The 23,861-nt window shown below is 42.5% G+C and overlaps 1 protein-coding gene across 7 annotated transcripts in view; it reads right to left on the bottom strand.

Moving 5' to 3' along the window:
- ASTN2 (astrotactin 2) overlaps window positions 1-23,861 on the bottom strand; it is an 894,395-nt gene that overhangs the window by 17,525 nt on the left and 853,009 nt on the right. For all 7 annotated transcript variants that reach the window (XM_027616418.2, XM_027616419.2, XM_027616420.2 and 4 more), the window contains one exon: window positions 972-1,072. In XM_027616418.2, coding sequence (XP_027472219.2) covers window positions 972-1,072 — 101 coding nt within the window. The remainder of the gene's footprint in view (window positions 1-971; window positions 1,073-23,861) is intronic.

The following is a 23,861-nucleotide window of genomic DNA, read 5'->3' as shown; positions in this document are numbered from 1 at the left end:
GATTATGATGATAATAAATGACCAGGAAACCATCTCACATCCCTTCACCTCTGAGACGTGCTAGCTCCTCAATACGGGGACTATCTCCTCTTGTCTGATAGCACGCAAAGCATGTATTATTGAGATTATTAAGCCATTTGTAGAAATGTCAGTCTCTCTCTCTCTCTCGACACTAGAATGTGAATTCCTGAAAGGTGAAGAGCATGTCTCTTCTGCATTGCCTGTATACCAGTGCTCTTAGAAAATATTTGCTCAACTTAAAGTGAACCATCAGGACTCACAATCTGTCACCACATTTTTGCCCATCCTGATGTAGAAACTATATCTACAGGTTGGCTAAGAGCTAAGTACATGGTGGATCTGATTGATTGGTTCTATTTTTTTTTTTTTTTTTTCAGGTACTTTGCCTGATGTTTACAACTTCATGGGCCAGGAGCAGCAGAAAGATTTAATCCTGCATGCTACCTCTCACCAATAGTCACTGACTATAGCTCTATGCTGAGGATTCTGAGGCCACCCCTGGGCTAGATGGAGATGTGTGCTATGATGAGATAATGCTATCTACCATGGGCTTAGTGGTAGAGTGGTCTTCTACTGTCACTAATATGCCAGTTTTAGCATAGACCGAAATGGAAAAAAAGTGGTCTCTAAAAAGCTTAGGCTAAGGGGCAGGATACAGTCATGGGGCTCTAATTCTCTACCATTCCTTGCCTCTACCTCAGAACATAGAAAAATGCTATGAAAGAGGAGCAAGTCTTTCAACTGGCCAAGATATTGCTAGTCCATCTCAATTTCCTTCATGGCTTTGGTTAATTTAGCTCCATGTTCCTCCTGGCCCCTTAGTCCCTTCCCTTTCTTCTCTCGGTGCCAATAGGTGTATAAGGCAGGAAAGGGGTAGTGGTTAGTGACTGGGTGCAGAACTTAGAGGAAATATGGGAGTGACCTGGGAGGGGAAGAAACGGGTCACCTACCTTCTGCCTTGTTGTCATCCACCAGCGGACAGGCCGTTCTCAGGGTCACTGTGCTGAGCTCTGAGTGCCTCCCTCGTGTATCCACAGCATACAAAGTGAATCTGCAGCATAATAAGAAAACAGGGCGCGGGTTTGTGACTTCAGAGAAGGCCCTGGAAGTTGTAAGGTGGAACACAAAATCATAGTACAGGAGCAGTGGCCAAAACAATTCAGGGATGCTTAGGCTGCGAGAGAAAAGATTTGGAAAAAAAAACATAGCAACAATAAAGCATTTATTGGGCACCAATCGTCTGCCAAGCACTTTGCATTTACTCTCACTTTTTTCCCCCCAAAGATAAAAATGTAGTGATCCAAAGGGGCATGTGCACCCCAATGTTTACTGCATTTACTCTTATTTTACAAGTAGGCAAGCCTGGAAGGCAGGGATTATGATCATCTGCACTTCACCAATAAGGAAACTGAGACCTTGATTTTGTATCTTTCCATGGTCTCACAATTACTTGGGGACAGAGCAGTCTGAACCCCAATGCTATCTGGCTTGGCTGGACATGCTCATTTACACGTTCTTTCATTCATCCATTTAATAAACACTTCCTGAGCATTAACTGTGTGCCAGGAGTTATTTTATTCATATACTGTATGAGCTGGGTACTGTGATTGCATTTTACCAATAAGGACATTGGTTCCAAAGAGGTCAAGTAATTCACCTATTATTACATATTAAGTAAGTAGCAACAGGGGACCAGAACTTAGGTCTGCCTCAATCCAAAGATTATACACTTAACCACACTGTCAAATCTAATTCCACCTTTTGTCTTTCATTAGCTGGCTTGGAGTGCTGGCCTATACCTAAAATATATGTCTTAAGAGGCCTAAACATGGGGTATGTTGGTCCCATCTTCAGAAGGAAACTAATCTATTCATCTGCTTGCTGGGGTTTTTGGCTTCTGCCTTTGGTAGAAGAATATTAGCACTGTGATGTGGGTGTTCTCTCCTCCTGCTGTAACTCAGCATTGTGAGTGGGGCTCAGTTCTAGGGCTTACTACATCCAGTACTGTTTTGGTCAAGAGAAGCTGGGGTGACAGAAGGAGGAGCCTGGTCTTGGAGATGGCCAGGCTTGGGTTCACGCTCCATTCTACTTCCTTTGCTCTGTGACCTTGGTTGAGTCACTTCACTTCTCTGTGCTTACTTCATCTCTCTGCATCAGGCATCTCTAAGTGCTACACAGGGGGAGTTGAGATCAAAAAGCCTTGCAGAGGGGTTAGAAATAAGATCACAAAGAAAATCCAGGATGTGAGAATAAGCAAGTGGCAGAGTAGGGAGGTAAGGACAATACTGGGTGTTACTACCCTCACAGCAACCCATCTAGAACACGGTAGAGGCAAGATCCAAACCCTAGCCTGCAGCTCCCAGAGGGTGTATACTTCACAGCTTGAGTACAACAATCTCCTGGCGTTTACCAGTACTGGGTATATATAGTAGGCACTCAGTAAATATCTGAGCATATCACATCTCATTTCTTAATCATTTCTACCTCAGTAAAATGGGGATACTTGTAGAGATAATGCATGACTGTCTCAAAGATTACATAGAGTGATACGTGAGGAGTGGCTTGTAAGCTGCAGATTTTTATAAAGACCACGTAAACAGCACTTATTTGTACAAGAGTGCACATATAAAAAAATGCTTTCTTGGAGAGGAGGAGATGCATTTCAACTGAGGGAAACATGGAAGGATGTAGTGAATGGAATATGTGAATTAGCCTCAAAACATGAGAAGTTGGAAAAATTTTTTAAACACTACTTTCCCATTGGCCACTTATGTTTTCATGGTACTTCTGCAATACATTTCCTCCACCAAGAGGGTGTAGGGTCACCTCTCTGCTTAGCCAAGCAGCAAGAATAACAGCATGCTGGGGAAGAAGCAGTCTTAGACTTCTAAGTTATAAAACCTGGAGAGAATCCTTGCTTTCCCCAGCTGCTGGCTGAGTGTTCTCTGGGCTTCAGCCTCTGTAAGTAGGGTGAAATTCTCCGTCTCTCACAAGTTTGGGACCAAGACTCAATGATGCAACAATGGAGCAGGTCTGGCTCAATCTTTGCTCCCTAAAAGGTGGCTTCTATTTGTGTTATTAGAGTAACCAAATGTTGTCAGTGGAGGCTTCGGGATGGAGGAGGCCTCAGGCCACCCTGCCGGTGTGGGCGGAGGGGTGGAAAAAGAGGAAGATGTCAACCTCACAGGCTTGGGTCAAAAGTCACAAGGCCAAGCGCTTTCTGCCCGTCCCAGCTGTAATTGTAGAACTGTTCCAGAGACACATCTGAAAGCTGTTAGGGGACCAGGCAGGGCTTGGAGGGGCTTTTTGTGAGGGGAAGAAAGTGGAGGCCCCTAATGTATAGAAGCAGGAGGGGAGCGGAGACTGAGAAGCAGACACAGGGACACACCCATAGAGCAGAGTGAAAAGTGGGAACAGAGAGAGAGACTGAGGAGAGGGCACAGGCAGACCTCGGTGTTTCTCAGGGGATTCAAGAAGGGTGCCAGCTACCTTCTGCTCAGTTCTTCCATCTTCTCTTTGCCCACTGAAGCAGGCTGAGATCCACTGATAATTTGAACTAGAACCCCTGAGCCAGCACCAAACTCCATATCCTTATTTACAGGTAGGGAAATGGAGGCCCAGAGAGGAAAGATTCTTAAGAAGTTCAGAGTAGACAATGGCTTTTCTAACTCCTCCCCCCAGTGCTCCTTCTATACACTACCCTGCTTCTGGTACAATTGGCTGATTTAGGTCCCACTGCACCTATCGGATACTTTTATTACAAAAGAGGTGGCTCCAACGATGTAGTGGGATGGGCTCTTTAGGAACCTGAAGCTCCAGGCTCAAACCCTTGCTATTTAATCTTCCTCTGACTTTGTTTTAGGGGAAAGAACACTGGCCAAGGTGCCTGAAACAAACAAAACAAAACAAACAAACAAAGAGAAACACATGTAAGTACATAGAACAAAATGGTGGTTGTCAGAGGGGTGGCGTGTAAGGGGATAAGCAAAATGGGTGATGGGAAGTAGGAGGTACAGCCTTCCAGTTACGAGTAGGTCGGGGGGGGGAGTGAAAGTTACAGTATAGGGAATATAGTCGATGGTATCATAATAGCCTTGCATGGTGACAGACGGTAGCTACACCTGTGGTGAGCACAGCATAATGTAGAAAGTTACTGAATCACTATGTCGTACACCTAAAACTAACTTAATATAGTGCATCAACCATGCTTCAATTAAAAAAAAAAAAAAAAACAACTGAGTTCATGTCCCAGGTTTTCCACAGATTGTGGCCTATGAGATCTTGGATGTCTAAAGCAATATGGCTTTAGTGTACTGCAATTTCAACGTGGGGGCAAGTGCCTTGGGATTGACTACACAAATGCAAGGTATTTTTCTGTTTCTTCATCACCCTCAGGACTAAATCCAAACTCCTTCCTATAGGTTCCCAGTGCAGCTCCTTGATCTTCACTCGTCAGACAGTACTGTATCACTGAACCTCAAATTAACACTGGCCACACATCCAGCCTGTTTTACCAGTCTTTGCTTCCTATTCTGTTTCATAGTAGAACCACATCCAACTGCTAATGGTTCCAGAACATGGATTCTACCTCTTGGCCTTTGCACATGCTACACCCCCTGTCTGGCTCAGCCTTCTCCTTCTCCACTTGACCCTTCCCACCCTGTCCTTGGAGCATCAGTCAAACCTCGTCTCCTCCAATAAACCTTTCTCCGCCCATGGTGCCCTGTGACTGTACATGCTGCATGCCTGGGTCAGTGCTCATATGCTTCTCTCTCACCCCTGTAAGTATGTATCTTCAGGACCAGAATCTGGCTCAGCCTGTCTCTATCCACCCACCTACATCTGGTGCTCAGACACCTAAATCACGCAATGCTTGGCAAGTACTTTCCAGAAGGAATGAAAGACTGAATGAATGATTCAATCAACTATGAAGAGTAGTTCCCTTGTCTGGAAATCCACTTCCCCATCTGTGAAATGAACAAAAGGGGATTTGCTTGAAAGGTCATTGTAAGAGATAGAGTGACAGAATGGCTAAAAACATGAACCTGGAATCAGGCAATTTGGTTTTAAATTCTGGCTCCCCATTTATTGACTGTGTGAGGCCCTTTTACTTGCCTGTAAAATAGGAAGTATGACATTAAAATCCACTGTATACGGTCGTTGTCAGAATAGAGAGAGATGTGGGTAAGTGCTCCCTATGATGCCTGGCATGTGCAAATACTCAATGAGAGACAGTTGCAGGTATTATCATCAATAGTATTGTTATTATGACACTGCACAACGCTCTGACCCCTCCCCCCTCCCACCCCACCAGACATCCAGAAGAAGTTGTCCTAGTGGAAATCAGAGGAGAACGGGTAGAGAGGAAGCTGTTGTTGGTCCCATCCAAGACCCCCAGACCCCCTCGCAGCAGGGGTGAGAGAATGAAACTGAGAAGTTAATTGGCGGTGAGAGCTTCTCACGGATCTGACAGGGGGTAAGAGCAGGGATAGAGCCCCAGAGGCCCACATCAGGCCCAGGTCCCCGAGAGTACGGGAGAATGCGTTTGAAGTCTCCAGACCAACGCCTGCTCTTCCCCAGCCGCCACATGATTTAGGCATTCTGGGGAGGCAAAAGTCTCCTCGCTAACTTGAAGGGAAACAGATGTTTCCAGGCCAGAGGCCCTGGTCTTGTAAAATGCTCCTTCCCCCCACACAGCTTTGGCAAACAACTTCCCGTTAGCTCAAACCCCCCCCAAACCCCCACCCCACTGACCGACACCCCACCTACCATCACTCCCCTCCGTGCCATTCCCATCACAATGTGGCAGTCAGCGTGGTGGGAAAAACACGGAGTCCCAGCTACGGCTCTACATCTGATCCAGGGAAACCTATCTGCCCTTCTCTGGGTCTCTGTCTCCTCTCTCTGCAGTGAGAAACTAAGCCAGTATCACCTATAAGGATAGGCTAGATCTGACATGTTAGGGACTAAAGATTTTTTTTTTTCCCCTGAAAGAGTTGGCATTTTTCATTCCAGATCTTTTTCCATTGCAGTCTATGGCAAAGAGCATGGGATTGCATATCAAACTGCTCTGGCTTTGAATCTAGCTAGACTCCATCAGCTACTGGGCAAATAGTGACTTAACCATGGGCCTTAGTTTCCTTATCTATAAAATGGGACAAAGGTTCCATCTCATCAGGTTGTGAGAATTAAATCAGAATTCAATCCACTCACCCACATTTTAGGTTTCTTATGAATGAAATTGGATGTCATACCTCTTCCCTTGGACTACCCAAAATGCACAGAACAGTTTGGACCCAGAGTAGGTGTGCAATAATGTTTTTAAGCAATTACTGGCAGGAAGACTAAATATTATTGGCAGGCAGTCCAAAGTCTCAGGTTCTTAATCCGGCTCTGCTCTAGTAGTAAAAAGAGCATTCTCATTTTCATGATCAAAATGAAGCAGAGTGTGTCATGGTTGGGGATTTTGGAGCCTGACTACTTGAGTTCAGGTGTTGGTTGTACAACCTACTCTTTTTGACCTTGTGCAAGTTAATTAACTTCTCTGTTCTTTAGTGTATCTTGTCTTTAAAATGTGGGTGATAATAAAAATAAAACAAAATAAAGTGTGGGTGATAATATTACCTCCTTCAAAGGGACGTTGGAGGAATAAAGTACTGCCTGGCACACGGTAAGTGCTAAGTAACCATTCACCACTATTTGATGTGTGTGTTTAAATTATTAATCTCTTCTATAATGGTTTTAAAAGTGAGCCCCCTCCCCCCAATTCTTTAGCATAGCTCTCACTGAGATGTGGGGGTTCTATGTCCTTTCACCTTGAATGCTGGTGGCTTCAGGAATGTTTTGACTAATAGAGCACAGCAGAAGGGATGCTGTGCAACTTTTGATTCTGGATCATAAAAGACTATGCAACTTCTACCTTGCTCGCTGAAACATACTCGCTCAGAACCCTGAGCCTCCATGCAAGACCTCCAGCTACGCTGAGGCCACCCTGCGGTAAGCAAGCCAGGCCACAGGGAGGGAGAGGCTACAGCAGGCACATCAGCAGTCCTGGTGTTCAGGTCACCTAAGCCCAGGCCCCAGCTGGGTAAGTAAAGGAACCTTCAGGTAATTTCAGCCCAAGCAGTCAGGTCACTCATCTCACAGCCGATGCTCCAGACTTCATGAAGTAAAGACAGCCGAGTCCACTGTACCCTGTCTCGGTGCCTGACCCACAGAATCCATTAGCGTAATCAAATAGTTTGTTTTAAGCCACTCAATTTGGGGGTCATTTATTACATCATCAACAGTAACTCTAAAAACTTCCAAGCATCTCCAGCCAGGGTCGGCAAACCACGGCCCATGGCCAAATCTGGCCTGCCGCATGTTTCTGTAAATAAGGTTTTAATGGGGCTCAGCCACACTCATTTTCTTAAAATGCGTTTTCTATGGATGCTTTCACACTACAGTGGTACAGCTGAGTAGCTGCAACAGAGACCATATGATCCAGAGAGCCTAAAATATTTACTGTCTGGACCTCTAGAGAGAAGTTTGCAGACCCCTGAGCTAAAGTGTTGCCAGCACTTCACATAAAATCGTTTGTTTATATTATTTCATTTGATCCCAGGGTTAGAAATCATTCCTGTCTTTCAGACGGCTCAGTGAGTTCAGGTCATCTACCCAAGGTCACACAGTTCTCCTGACCCCAGATCTCATGTCACAACCGCTTGCTGAAGATCTGGACTCTGATTTGGGTTCTGCCACTGAGTAGGCAGTGTGGCCCTGGGCAAGTTCCACTGTGCCCTGATCTCAGTTTCCCAACCTGTGAAATGAGGGTCCCGGTGCAAACTGGCTGACGGAATTAAGATGCCCAAAGTTTTCCCCAGTGGGGTGCTGGTCGTCCGGACTATCAAAGTAAGACTTGAGAAGGAACAGGGAGTGGCTCCTGTGGGTCCCTGCTCTGTTCTACGGGCAGCCCACCTACTCCCCAGCACCAAAACCAACCTTTTTATCTCCCAGCTTGGGTGGACAACTCGTGCTCTCTGCCAACATAAATATTTAATTCCAGTGTCCAGCACGGAGAGACCATCATGGTACTAAGGACTCCAATCCTGGTTTCTACTTTCAAAACAAGCCCGTCTGAGGCATGATTGGGAGGCTGCACCTGGGACAAAGGTGAGGCAGTCTCTGGCTGGACTCCAAACATCAGCTCCCTCCACTTGCCCTCCCTTCAACTCCTCCGGCTGCATGAGCTAACAGATAAAGAATCAGGGGAGTGGGGGGAAGCCAGCAGAGAGAGCTCTGGGGGGAAGGCCAAGTCTGGAACCAGCATTGGTGCTAAGCTCAGGCAAAGGCAACCATCTAGAATAAGTACCAGACACCCACTGCTCTGCCTGTCAAAGCCCCCCAAATTCACTGGTATGTGACCGTTACTGTAAATGTCATAGTGCCAACACCACCGGGACTCAGAAATGAATGATTATAGTAATGACATTTAAAATAAAATAAATAGAAATTGACTTAAAATTAAAGTGTGTTGAGCATATCTCCAGTATCCGACTGAGGAATGAATGATTGTCACAGCTGCTCCTTCCACCATGCACCTGGCATCAGTGGGACACCTACTAGGTGCCCAGCACTCTGCTAAGTGGACAGAAACACTTAAGAAGTAGAGTGTGGTCCTTACTTTCCAGGAGCTTGCAGAAGAGCAGGGAGATGGGGGTCAAGTGAACAAGAAATGGAATGCAGTGCTAGGGGTACTTTAATAAAAATTTATTTTTGTCTTTGCATTTCCTTCAGGTGTGTTCTTTCTTCCTTCTTTAAAACAATGGACTAAGCTTTGGATATGCATTCAAGGACTGTCTGGATCCCTTGTCAGCTGCAACCTACAGGGAATGCCAACCACCTATGAAAATCCCATTTTCTCCTACCAAGAAAAAAACACAAAAGGGTGACAATCCTTATACTTCCCATGCTGAAAGCCTTAGAGGAGTGAACATGCCAAAGGATTTTAACATACAAAACTAGGTAAATGGTCCATTTGAGCTCATTCATTGACCTATCAAGTATAATAGGCGACCCTGACCTCTCTTGAAAAGGAAATTCAGGTTGGCACTGGTCTTGGCTTTAGCAGCAGTTCCTGTCCCTCTTCCTTCTCTTCTTCTTGTCTGTCCCTCCCCTTCCCCTTCTCTTTTTTCAGTGAGTGGCCTACAAGGTAACACACTGTTAGACTGACCATTGCTCTTAGTTCATCTTTTAACAGGTTGTTTTAGGGCGAAGCAGACACAGACTAATTTCCTGGTTTCAAATCAAGGAATGAATTAAGCATGGGATGCCTTATTATTCCCTTTCAATTTGTATTCCTGGGATCTTTAAAGCAAACTGTGGCCTTTTTCTTATATCTTTATTATATACTGGACAGCCTAATACCCAGATAAAATCAATTTTTAAATGACTCCAGTTACAGCAATTTTTTGCAGGAAAGTATAACTTAGAAGTATGTAGCATTGAGAGACAGAGGGCATGATTTGGAGGTTTAACCTTGTCTTTAACTAACTATGTGGTCTTTTTCAGATTATTTGACCTCTCTGTAGCTTGGATACTATTGATAACCCCACAGGGAGGCCGTGAAGACCAAATGTTCATTATGGATGTGAAAGTGCCTTAGAGATCCCACACACAGTTCCTGGGCACTCACTCTGTATCAGACACTGTGTTGGGGGCTTTTACACAGCTGTCTTCTGTTCTCTTTAAATCTGCCTAAGGGGTGTGTATTATTAAATCCATTTTACAAGGAGGCAAATGAGCCATGGAAATTTGAATTGACTTTTCTGAGGCTGCACAGATAGTTCAGCCAGGCCTCAGCACAGGTCTCCCAACTCAAAGTTCAGGGCTATTGCCCAATACATGGAATTGGTAGGTATTCACTGGTCCCAATTGGGTCTTGAGTCACAGTTTGGAGGAGGTTAGAGTTAGGAGGATGAACTCCATGTTCCCAACTTTTGACAAGGAAGAGCTCTTAGTACAGTAACACCAACATCCGTCATCCCCTTTCAACACTGACATTAGTCCTCTTCGCATGTCTGACCCTGAAGTCTTTCTCTTCTTCCTTGGTGCCTTTTGAAAATGCATTTTGCCAAAGTCAAGCTCAGAGGAGAGGAGGCCAAGCAGAGGTCCCCAACTTGGATTTACTCTTGGACATTAAGTCAGGAAACATGGGCAGGATGGTTCTTAACTACTTCAAGTTGAGCTCAGTCTCCACCTGATGTGTGAGCAGTGTTTGCCCACAGGTTGGAGGAATGAGTGTGGGCAGAAGGACCAAGCTCTGCACTTGGGAGTCTGAAGGACTGAGTTTGTATCATGGCTGTCGATTTCCTCTTCCCATTTCCTTTGAGAGCCTTGGTTTCCATATCAGTAAATGGAGTTAACAATAACTGCCTCACAAGATTGTTGTAAGAATTAAATAACAAGGAAACACCTAGAACAGTGCTTGGTACAGTAAATATTATCTTGCTTGTCTTGCTTATTTATGATACTCAATGGAATAAAGTGGAAACAAGGCTTCTTGAAATCAAAGCCCTGGGCAAATGCAATCCTCCTGGAGGGTATTATGGCAATCAGACTACTGATTTTCATAAGGTTTGGTTAGAACTCTAGCTCAGTCACTGGGTATGTAGGCAAATTACACCATGTCTCTGAGCCTCATTTTCCTCATCAGATAGCTGCTTTCTCTCCCCAGGCGATTGTTCACACAAATAAACAATTGGGATTACATCAAACTGAAAAGCTTTAGCACAGTGAAAAAAACTATTTGAAGAAGATATTTGCAAATGACATATCCAATAAGAGGTTAATATTCAAGATATCAAGAACTCAAACAACTCAACACCAAGAAAACAATTGGATTAAAAAAATGGGCAGAGGACCTGAATAGACATTTTTCCAAAGAAGACATACAGATGGCCAACAGACACATGAAAAGATGTTCAACATCATTCATCATCAAAGAAATGCAAATTAAAACCACAATGAAATATCACCTCACATCAGTCAGAATGGCTAGTATCAAAAAGACATGGAATAACAAGTGTTGATGAGGGGGATGTGGAGAAAAAGGAACCCTTGTGCACTGTTGATGGGAATGCTAACTTGTGCAGGCACTATGGAAAACAGTATGGAAGTTCCTCAAAAAATTAAAAATAGAACTACCATATGATCCAGTAATTGCATTTCTGAATATCTACCCAAGGAAATGAAAACATCATATGAAAGGTTATATGTACCCCTATGTTTATTGCAGCATTATTTACAATAACCAAGACATGGAAGCAAACTAAGTGACCCCTGATAATGAATGGACAAAGATGTGGTGTGTGTGTATATATCTATCTATCTATATATATATATGTGTGTATATATATATATATATGTGTGTGTATATATATATATATATGTGTGTGTGTGTGTGTGTATATATATATATATATATATATATATATATATATACACACGCAATGGAATATTACTTGGCCAAGAACAAAATCTTGCCATTTGTGACAACGTGGATGAACCTAGAGGATATTATGCTAAGCAAAATAAATCTGACAGAGAAAGGCAAAAACAAAACCAACCAGCCAACAGAAACAGATTCGTAAGTACAGAGAACAATCTGGTAGTTGTCAGATGGGAGAGGTGTGGGGGGGATGGGCAAAAAAAAAAAAGGTGAAGGGGATTAAGAGAGACAAAGTTCTAGTTATAAAATAAATAAGTGATGAAGATGAAAAGTACAGCATAGGAAACATAGTCAGTAATATTGTAATAGTGTTGTATGGTGACAGGTAGTGACTACACTTAACATGGTGAGCACTGTGTAGTATACAGAATCACTGAATCACTATGTTGTATACCTAACTAATATAATACAGTTCAATAATAAAATTTAAAAATTGGTGATAAGAAAAATAAACAATACCTGCTTTTTTCCTTCTTCTTCATGGAATTGATCACTCTTGTTAATCAATTGCAGTTTATCTATTTTTAAATTTTTAAATCCAGTATAGTTACAATGTTATATTAGTTTCAGGTGTACAATATAGTGATTCAACAATTTTATACATTACTCAGTGCTCATCCAGATAAGTGTACCTTTAATCCCCTTCACCTATTCTCCCCATCTCCCACCCACCTTCCTTCCCCCTGGTAACCATTGTCTGTCCTCTATAGTTGAGACTCTGTTTTTTGGTTTGTCTCTTTTTTTTCCCCTTTGTTAATTTGTTCTGTTTCTTAAATTTCACATAGGAGTGAAATCATATGGTATTTGTCTTTCTCTGACTTATTTTGCTTAGCATTGTACTCTCTAGATCCATCCATGTTGTTGCAAATGGCAAGATTTCATTCTTTTTTTTTTACTGCTGAGTAATAGTCCACTGTGCATATATACCACATCTTCTTTAACAATATCTGCTTTTAATAGTATGAGAATTAGAGACAATGCACACAGTGAGCTACTAACTGAGTGAGGTCCTTCCTCGAGGACTTGCTTTTCCTACAAAAAAAATGTGTTACTAGATGTCTTCACTGGTGAATTCTACCAAATGTTAACATCAGTTAACACCAATCCTACATAAACTCTTTCAAAAATATAAAAGAGGAAGGAACACTGACAACTAATTATATGAAGCCAGTATTATTCTGATACCAAAACCAGACAAAGTCACCACAGGAAGGAAAACTACAATCCAATATCCCTTATAAATACAGATACAACAAAATAGTAATCAAATCCAGTAACATATAAGGATTATATACCATGACCAAGTGAGATTTATCCCATGAAAGCAAGACTGATTCAGCATATGAAGTCAACTAATATAATACATCATATTAACAAAAATAAAGGACAAAAATTACATGATCAACCCAATAGATACAGAAAAAGCTTTCATAAAACTCAACAGCTTTTCATAATAAAAACGCTTAAACTATGAATAGAAGAGAACTACCCCAACCTGATAAAGGGCATCTGTGGAAAACTCAGAGCTAACATTATACTTAATGGTATAGGTAAAGACTGAAAACTTTCCCCTAAGGTCTAGAACAAGACAAGGAGGTTGACTTTCACTATTTCTATTCAGCACTATACTATGTTCTAGACAGGGTATTTAGGCAAGAAAAAAGAAATAAAAGTCACCCAGATAATAAATTATAAAACTGTCTCTGTTTGCAGATGACATGATCTTGTATATAGAAAAACAAAGGAATACACACACACACAAAGATCTAAAAGAAGAAAAAAGACAAGTTCAGTAAGGTTACAAGTGAAAAGCTTAATATACAAAAATCAATTATATTTTTATACACTAGCAATGAATAATAAGGAAATGAAATTAAGAAATAATCCCATTTATAATAGCGACAACAAAAAAGTAAAACAGGAATATATTTGTTAACAAAAGGCATGCAAGATTTATACACTGAAAACTACAAAACATCATAGAAAGAAATAAAAGAAGACCTAAATAAATGGAAAGGTATGTTGTGCTCATGGATTTGGAAGATTTAACATTATTACAATGGAAATATTCCCAAATTTATACCAGATTCAACACAATCTCCATCAAAATCCCAGCTGATTTTTGGCAGAAAATGACCAGCTACTCCTAAAATTCATATGGAAATGAATGGTAGGGAAATGTAAGGTAGCCAGAATAGCCAAAATAATTCTGAAAAAGAAACAAAGCTGGAAGAGTCCCACATCCCCACTTCAAAATTTACAAAATTACAGTAATCAAGACTGTCTTGTACTAGTATAAAAATAGATACAGATCAATGAAGTAAAATTGAGAGTCCAGAAATAAACTCATATATTTATGGTCAATTGATTTCAACAAGAGTGAAAGAGTAGTCATCTTTAAGAATAGCCTCTTCAGCTAATGATGCTGGGATAATTGGATAGCCACATGCAAAGGAATGGAATTGGACCCCTATCTCACACCATATGTATATGTGTGTGTGTGTATATATATACACATATATATTTATATTTATATATAAATATATTAAATATTTATGTTCAATTATATATATATTATATATATATGTATAAAACCTCAAAATGGATCAAAGGCCTAAACATAAAAGCAAAAACTAAAGGACTCTTAGAAAAAAATAATGGAGCAAATCTTCAGGACCTTAGAGAGGATGATGATCTCTTAGCTATGACCCCCAAAGTACAACAAAGGAAAAAAAAGATAAATTGGATTTTTTTAAAGATTTTATTTATTTATTTGACAGAGAGAGAGAGAAAGCACAAGCAGGGGGAGTGGCAGGCAGAGGCAGAGGGAGAAGCAGGCTCCCCGCAGAGCAGGGGGAGTCTGATGTGGGACTTGATCCCAGGACCCTGGGATCATGACCTGAGCCGAAGGCAGTCGCTTAACCAACTGAGCCACCCAGGCACCCAAGATAAATTGGATTTCATCAAAATTAAAACCTTTTGTGTTCTAAAGGATGATATTGAGAAAATGAAAAGATAACCCACAAAACAGGAGAAAATATTTGTAAATCATGTAACTGATACAAGACTAATATTCAGACTATATAAAGAAGCATTGCAACTCAACAATGAAAAGACAAATAGCACAATTAAAAAAATGGACAAAAAATTTGAATACATTTTTTCTCAGAGAAGATACACAAATAACCACATGAAAATATGCTCACATCGTTAATCATTAGAGAAATGCAAATCAAAGCCATAATGGGACACTGTCTCTTACCCATGAAGATGGCTATAACAAAAAAGAGAAAAAATAATAAGTGGTTGGCAAAGATGGGAGAAACTGGAACCCTTACACATTGCTGATGGGACTACAAAATAGTGCAGCCATACCAGAAAACATCTTGGCAGTTCCTCTCAAAGTTAAACATAGAGTTAACATATGACCTATCAATTCTACTCCTAGGTATATACCCAAGAGAACTCAAAACATATGTCCATAAAAAAACAAATTTTCATCGCTGCATTATTCTTAACAGCCAAAAAGTGGAAAACAACTCAAGTGTCCATCAACTGATGAATATACAAAATATCCCACAACTGAATATTATTCGACCATAAAAACAAATGAAGTCCTTATTCACACTACAGTATCACTGAACCTTGAAAACATTATGCGAAGCAAAATAATTCAGACAGAAAAGCCATATATTTTATGATTCCATTTCTATGAAATGTCCACAATAGGCAAATTCCTAGAGACAGAAAGTAGATTAGTGGTGTCCAGGACTGGGAGGAGGGGACAATGGGAGTGACTGCTAATGGATATGGAGTTTCTTTTCCAACCGATTAAAATGTTCTGGAATTAGTTGTGATGATCGTGCAACTTTCTGAATATCCTAAAATTCACTGAATTGTATATTTTAAAAAAGGGCGAATTTCATAGTATGTGAATTAGATTAAATAAATAAATAAATACAGCTCTATAAACAAACAAACAAAACCAATGGTGTCAATCTAGAAGAAGCCTGTGTCCATAAAGGTGGCCATGGCAAGGATTTGGGGCCTGGGCTTCTATTATCTGTAGGTTTCTGATCTCTGAGTTTGGGCAAGCACCCCCTGCCTCAACCCCTGTCCCATATTCGCTCATATATGCAGAAAGGGGACACAGAGGACCTTCAGTGAAACCTTAAGTGGACAGTTGTGGCTCTGGTTCATTTGTAGAGGAGTCTGTGGACTGCAGCAGAACTGCCCAAAACCCCAGTGGGATGTGGAACTTAGGGACATGGACTTGGAATTGGACAGAGTCATGCTGCTGCTTACAGGTTATGTGACACTGAAGTCCTTTACCTCCTCCAGCCTCAGTTTCCTTGTCAATAAAATAAACACGGTTCCGCCTGCCTCACAGGGTTATCAGGAGGAGTCCCCAGAGTAGGTAAGATTACCTCAGCTCAATGCTTGACAGATATTAACAATTCAATCCATAGTTAGAGTTACTGTTTTTAATGATCGTCATCTGCATTTCCTATGTTTCTGATAAACAAAATAACTACTTTCAATCCAACGCAGCTTCACCTTGAACCTCCCTCTCAATGAGGTTCCCTTTTAAATTTCAACTACATCCAAACTGCTCTATCTAGAAGTATATTAGAATACCACTTACCCAGCTCTATTTTTTTCTTCATAATATTTACAATCTTGTAATATAAAATTTCCTTGTTATATTTATTGATTTTGTCACTCCCACTTGAATATAAAATTCACAAAAACAAGGATTTAGTCTGTTTTATTCACTGCGATATCCGCAGTGCCAAAAACAGAGCTAGGTCACCTGGTAGGCCTTCAATAAAGGTTTACTGAATATATGATGTGCACCTATGAGTATGTATGTGTCCGTGTGTGTGTGTGTGTGTGAGAGAGAGAGAGAGTAGAATGTGAGACATTGCATGTGCATTGCTCAGGGTAAGGATGGATCCTTTCTCCTATACCCAGCATTGGAAAGCTAGGGGAAGGAGGAGGTAGACAAAGGGATTACAGTTTTCAGAAACTCAAAGACTTAGGAAGGCTAGTCCCTTGTGCCTACTTAAACAGCTGTTTGCTCACTGCACAGTATTTCTAGAGATCTATGTGTACTCAGGTGCCTTGGCTACAGCTATGATAAAAGCAGGTGCAGCTCAGCAACCCTATGCACCAGTGGACACTATGTAAAAAGAGATTAAAAAGAAATATAAAGTCGTAGTCCATGCCCATCAAGGGGCTCCCAATTTACTTGACACACACACATCTCATATATACATACCATCTCTGTGCCAGTCATTGACTATATATTATCTAATTTATTCCTTATAATATCTTAAGTAGATTGTATTATCTATATTTATCTATGTTTACAGATGAAGAAACAAAATCTCAGGGATAAAATGAGATGCCTGAGTCACACTGGCAGTATGTTCCAGAGCAGGGTCCAAACCCAGAGCGGATCTACCCCAAGTCTGCATTCTTTGTATTACACAGTATGCCCACCATGAATTAACAACACTTTAGCCTTAATCCAAAAGGCACTTATAATCCTACTTGAACAGATAAAACATGCCCCCACGAACCACTGATGAACAAGACAGGACAGAAAGTTAGGCACCAGTAGAACTAGTCAGAGAAGGCGTGAGGGGTTTGGCAAAGTCCTCCCTTAGGGGATAGATGAGAGCTATTCCCTTCACCAGTTTGGGAAGGCCAAGCAACAGAGGGTAAAGTTAAGTGGTGCGAACAGCATGGCTTAAAGATCAGTTCTCCAAGCCAGGCTGCCAAGAAACAGGTCAAAGATGACGAAAGCACACTAGACTTGGACATGTAGTGTTCAGCAGAACTCCCAGCAGAGGTGACAAGCAGAAGAATTGGAAGCGGCTGCCCAGAAAGCCCCAAGGGAAACCTCGCCTATGTCAGCCCTGAGTTCCACAGAGCACTCAAACCATCGTCAAAGGCTGAGAAATGGTTAGCACCAGGACATAGCCTTGTCAAGTGGCTTATTCACCCCTTTTAACTAAGGCTCAGAGAGGGCAATCAGCTTGTCCTAGGTCACACAGTAAGTTCAAAGCAAATCCAAGATCTGAACCCAGACTCCCTGCCTCCAAGGCAGGACACTGTATGGACACTTGGCAGAGTGAGAGGATTCACAGTGAAAACTGAGAACAAGGCTGAGAGCAGGGTGCCCTTCCCCAAAGGTGTCCTCCTGCCTCCATTCTAATTAGCATGACTTGCCAGTGGGGTCCCCACACAGCCTTCACACTGGACAGTTTTTGCTCTGTTTTGATTTTATTTTTTCCTCCTCTCATTCCGTTGATGCTTGCCCTCTGGGCCACACTGACCTGTTCTCTGCTTGCCCAAATGGCCCAACTTACCACTTCTTCCTAGGGGCCATGATGGCTGGTAAGTGAAGTGTCAAGGACTGTAGGTACTACATGACTGATCCCTATTTTCCCGAGAAAGGGATTCTGCAAAGAATGTGCTTCAATCTCCCCTACGTGAAGACTGCAGGACCAGGCTCAGGGTGGCATGGCTCCTCTGGAGAGATGTGTGCCCCAGATACAGCAGAGGATAGGTCTACGTTCAAACCCAGGACTGTCTGCCTCCACCACCAGGGCCGCACACTCCCCAGCACGAGGTCCCTCTTTGTTCTAGCCAGCAGGTCTGATCACTGCTGGGAACTCAGGCAGCCTCACAGAGCCTCTGTTCAGTATCTCAGAATCCCAGCCACCATCCAGCTCCCTTTGCCCCGTAAAGATAAGCCTCTTTGGTTGACTGGACACATCGGCCTTAGAAACCTTGAGCTACCAGAATAAGGGCAACAGGCTGGCTGGGCATGGTGGGGGCATCTGGGCCTGATAAGACCTCGCCACGGCTGGACAAGCGCTCAGAGACGTAAGGCTTTGCGTAAGCACCAGATTAGAAGGATACATTATTAAAATATTTATTTATTTTCTTATAGGTATTGACATAAAAGGGGGGGGTGGTTCCCAGGAGAGATAAGACCCAGTGAGACTTTCTGTGCCTTGGTTTTGGATATACGATTGTTACAGAGATTAATATGATTAATAAAGAAGAAATAACAAAAACTGCGTAGGCTGGAAGAAGGTACACTTTCAACTTACTAACAGAGGAAACTAGGGATGCCAGTGGAAATTAAAGAGCAAAAAGAGCAAGCAAACAAATGAACACAAACTCACTTTGCTCTGTGGACTAGGATTATACAGACTCAGGACAGAGTTTGTATCTTAAGAGAGAAGGGGGAGCGAGTCAGGCTGTGATGGGGAAAGGGCAATCGTCAAGTGTATCTTTAATTTTAATGTCTTTTAGGATAAATGAAAGAGCTCTGAAGCAAGTGTGACAGGGCCCTGGCAGGTATTAAATCCTGTATGGTGGGCACACGGTGGCTTATGGTACCATCCCCATACTTTCTGCATTTTATTTTCATTTTCATGATTAAAGCAAACAAATGAACACATCCTGACACCTATCAATTTACACTTTGCCAAGCTTATTCCACAAATAACCTTGAGAGCAAGACAAAGCAGGGTTCATTGCCCACATTTTGCATTCAGGGAATTTGATGTTTGCAGAGAGGGTGGGGAGGGGACGTTTTCATCAAGGACAGATACACAGTAGCAGAGTGATGCAGCCGGCACTTAATTCAACTCCTGGTGGAGGGCTCCTTGGGCTACATTCACCTTGACATGGAAGACACAACTGCTCCTTCTTGCAGAAAAATCTCTACAAGGCTTGGGTCGGCCCAAGGACAAAGAAGGCACCAAGACACTTCTGAGCTCCAGCTTCTCTGCCAGTCTACCCACCTTCACATCACTCTGCTCTCCAACAATGAACCCTGATGTCACTAGTCCAGTAAATGTTTCCTAACGCCGAGACAGAAGGCTGGGACTCCTAGGCAGTTCTCTGCAGCAACCTGCTTTGTAATCACACCAGCCCATTCTCTCTGCGAACTTTCTTGCCTATTTCCTCTTTGTGAGTTGGGATGCTGCCCGAGTCGGGTTTTCCAACTTCCACCTCCCTCAGATAGAATACAGACTATGAGGTAACGCTGTGCAAGTGCAACACGGTGGTTAAGGATCCAGGATGCTGGCATCAAAGAGACCTATACATGGACCCTGTTCTGTGCTTCACCCCTGTGAACCTCCATTTCCTTGACTGTATAAAGGGGATAATAAAACTCTAAGGACGATGGTTTTTTTGTTTTCAGTTTTGTTTCCCTTACCTAGCATTTCTTACTCCTATTTCTGGAAGCATGGTGTCTGTGTCCACTTAAGAACAATTTTTCTACCTCTTACTGTGATTTGGATGGGACGATCTATTTCATGTCCCTGACTCCTACCACAGAAATGGTGACATCACCCAAGCAAAACAACCAGAGTCCTTTCCTGGGGATGGACAGGGACACAGGAAAGGGGTATGGCTCTCTCTTTCTAAGATAGTAGGCATGAAGGACCATCAAAGCCTATATATAGCTGCCAGCGTCCACCTCCATCCCGGCATGAGGAAAACCCAACTCAAAATGCAGCCCACACACAGCAAAGTTGACACAGAGAAATTGTCCACATCATATCACCTGCACTCTTGGATTCTGCTGGGTCTGAAGTCAGCACACCTGTTGAATTTCCCAGTTACATATGTGAACACATTCCATTTTTCCCATAATCACTTCTGAGTTTCTGTTATTTGCATTCGCAAGTCCAGGTTCTCATATATCCTTCTGAAATATCCTTTAGAAAGTTATTGTGAAGATTAAGCAAGTTAATGTTTAATCAAACACTTAATATAGTATCTGGTGCATTTCTAAATGTCCAAGCAGTGGTGGTGGCGGTGGTGGTGGTGGTGGGAAGATAACTGTTATCATTAATAGAACTGTAGTGGACCCCTGTCCCAGAAGGAGAACTGCCCTTCTGCTCGGCTCTCCAGCTCGGCTTAGTGACCAGCAAATAAAATCTCTGCCACAGCCTAGTCACATGACCTTGGCCAGCTCTCTCTCCACCTGGCCCAGAACCAAACTTCCAGGCTCTGGGAAAGACCCATACCTGTTTTGATGGGGCCAACTGCTTCTTCTTCTGAGTGCCTTAGTACCTAGGACATGAAGCCATGAATGACACTGTCCTCATCTACCCTCTAGTTGTTGTCACCCCCACTGGTATGTGAAGCTCTCTGGGAGAAAGAAACCATCTCTCATTCTTCCTTCAACCCCATCAGCCCCTCGTATGGTAGTGGCACCACTAAAGAATTTTGTGCTGTGTCATAAACAGATGAGAACCAAGTATTCTTAAAAATTAGAAAGGGAATAATGGGGACTTTTGCCAACTCACAGAAGCCCACTTATTTTTTATCTTCCAGAGGACACTTACAGTCCACAGTATCTGCTTGGAAAAATGCTTTCTGGTTACCAACAGTACTGCTCTACCTGGGGCCAGCCCAGGAGGCAAGGAAGTGGAGTAGAGTTCTTACCAATAAGCATCACGTAGGACAAATCTGTGCATGCTGATGAGTTGTTTCTGGCTCATGCCTCACCCTGTCTCAGTCCCATTTATCTGACACTGTAGATTTCATCCACCCTCCTTTATTCCAATTCTGGAACTCACTGCCTCCATCCAGGCCTTGGGAATAGCTTCCTTATTTGCTTCCTACAGTTCTCTCTCACTTCCAAGCTACTGCCAGTGTATCAGCCAGTGTGAACTTTCTAAAGTGCAAATCTGACAATGGCTACTGAGCAGCTGGTTTGAAACCTTAATGACTCCCTTAAGATAAAGTCCACACTTCTTAGCCTAGAAGTAGAGTCCCTTTATGACTTGACCCCTATCAATCTCTTCGGCCTCATCAACCAAACTTGTCCTTCTGCCTCATGATAACTTGAATAGGGTTTCTAAATTGCTATACTGCCTTGCTCTTGCATAACTTTGCACCTACGGCTCCCTCTCCGTGGAAAATCATTCTCCCTTCTCTCCCTATCTGCATCTTACTGATCTTGTTCATCCTTTAAAACTCCACTAACATGTCACTCCTCCTGGCCAGCTTTCACTGGACTGAGGGGCATTCTCTCGTCTGAGCGCTCATATCATGGGCCACATTTTCTCATGAGCTCCATGGTAGCAGGGACATTGTTCATCTCTGGGTCCCCAGAATGTATCTCAGGGCCCTACAGAGATGTGAAGACTCTAAAACAAATGGAACGAATGGACACCAGTGCTAATAAAGAGGATGCCTCCTTCGAGCACACCCTTAGAGATTAAGTGTGCACTGGCTAAAAAAGGAAAGCCTAGAGGACATCCTTCCTGTCTCCACATTCCTCTTTCTCCCCACCTTTTTCCATAGCTCATAACTGGTATGTATTGTAGAAGCAGTTGGCCAATTTTAATTGCCTTGCATATGGTGGTTTGCATATATACCTAGCTCCTACCAGCAGGAGAGGGAGCTGTTCGGGGCAGACACTGTGCCTCATTTTTCTAGGTGTCCCTTATAGGGCTTCCCAGGAAGGAATACAAGGCACAGGTTGAAAGCATGAGCTCTGAGATCGGAAAAGTCCTATTTTCAAATAGTAGTTCTGGCATTTACTCCCTTAGTGACTTTGCCCAGTTTACTAAACCTCTGTAAGCCTTCATTTCTTTATGTCTAAGGTGAAGGGAGAAAAGTGTCTGCCTCATAGGATTATACCTTAACCTCATAGATTAAATGTACTATTACATGCATTCATTTATCCAATGAATATTCATTGGATGCCTCCTGCATGCATATGGAAATAAAACAAGCACCATGTTTATTTTCACAGACAGTCGAGTCTAAGAGGTGACAGACATTAGCACACACATAAATATGTCATTTCCAAGTTTAATAATTGCAATAAAGGAAAGAAGTAAGGAGGCATAGTTTAGATTATGGGTTGGGGGATGCCATATGAGGAAGCAACATTTAGGCTGAGAACTGAAGAATGAATAAGAGATGCAGCATGTGCCAAGGCCCTGTGATGGAAAGAGGGCACAATATGGTGTGTAGCAGGCTCATTAAATGCTGATATGACATCAGGGGAGGTTGGACTCATTAGTGATGAGAAGCTTGGGCTCCTGAACCAGCCAGTCTGAATTTGAATCCTGGCTCTGCTACTGACTCGTGAATGACTTTAGGCAAATTTCTTAATTCTCTGGGCTTTGATCATCTCATGTGTAAAATGGGAATAATAGAGCTCTGTCCACATTGAGTTAGCAAGAGGACTAGACGAGGTAATTTATGTAAAGCATTTAGAACAGTCTCTGGCATATCCATAGCACTCTTTAAATAACAGCCATTCATATCATTAGTTCTTTTTTTTTTTTCCTCTCAAGTTTTTACATTGATACTATTATAAAGGAGGAGGCAAAGATCTTGTCTGAAGAAGACATATCCAAGCTAGAAAATGAAAAAGAATAATGGGAAATTATGGAAGGTTGTCCAATAAAATACCAGGAATTCAGTTTGCCTCTTTGTAAAGGGTATAACCCCTGCCTCTAGGGTCGGCACATTTTATGGTGCCAATGGCACTCCTGAGATACCTCCAGAGGACTCCCTTTGGCCTGACATCAGTTAGCTGGATTTGGACAAGGTTACTGAGATTCCTGAAAGAAAGTATAATTCTAAGACAGGGTATTATTTAAAAATTCATAGGATTAAAGCAAAAAACAAATAAAAAAAACTCTAGGGATTACCTCTTTTCTTTTAAAGATGCTTTTGTTGATTTAATATCTATCTAGAAGGCAGCAAAATTGCCTGCTTATTTATTCTGTAGGTTCTGAGTGTCTTCCTTGCCTGTGTGCTCTCTCTCCTCTCCCTGTTTCAGGCCATAGATAGGGTTAAGAAATATCTATTTAGGTCTTAAGTTACTACACACTTGAAGGACAGAGTTCTGGGGGCAGGCCTGTGATAAGGATGAGAGGGCTGGATACAGTTGTGGGAGTCAGGCAGGCAGCTTACCCAACCTCCAACCTCCCCACAAGTCAGACAGCCCCCTGGCCTTCCTTGCTTGTTTCAATCTGTGAATGTTTCCCAGAAAGAAATAGTAACTTCTCCTTTTTCTGGCAGGGGTGCCTGATGAAACTCCTTGAAAACAGGGCCTCTCCCTCCCCTTCATGCTGGCCTCACACATGCTAATGCAAATGAGTCCTGACCCAGCCAGGGGTCTGCGGGAAGGCTGCCAGGAGCTTTAGAACAAACATGCAAAGAATGTTTTTCATTTCTGGCATCCTGGGGAAAGAGGGACCCAGAGAGGGAAGTTGGGCAGTTGTTGGGGGGCGGGGTGTTGTGGAGAGGGAGAATGAGTGTGAATGCTTACTGCAATAAGACTGAA

The sequence above is a fragment of the Zalophus californianus genome, chromosome 13 (assembly GCF_009762305.2).
Source record: "Zalophus californianus isolate mZalCal1 chromosome 13, mZalCal1.pri.v2, whole genome shotgun sequence".
Classification (NCBI taxonomy): Eukaryota; Metazoa; Chordata; class Mammalia; order Carnivora; family Otariidae; genus Zalophus; species Zalophus californianus.
The sequence above is the reverse complement of the archived record's forward strand: the minus strand, read 5'-3'. Positions and strand labels throughout refer to the sequence as shown.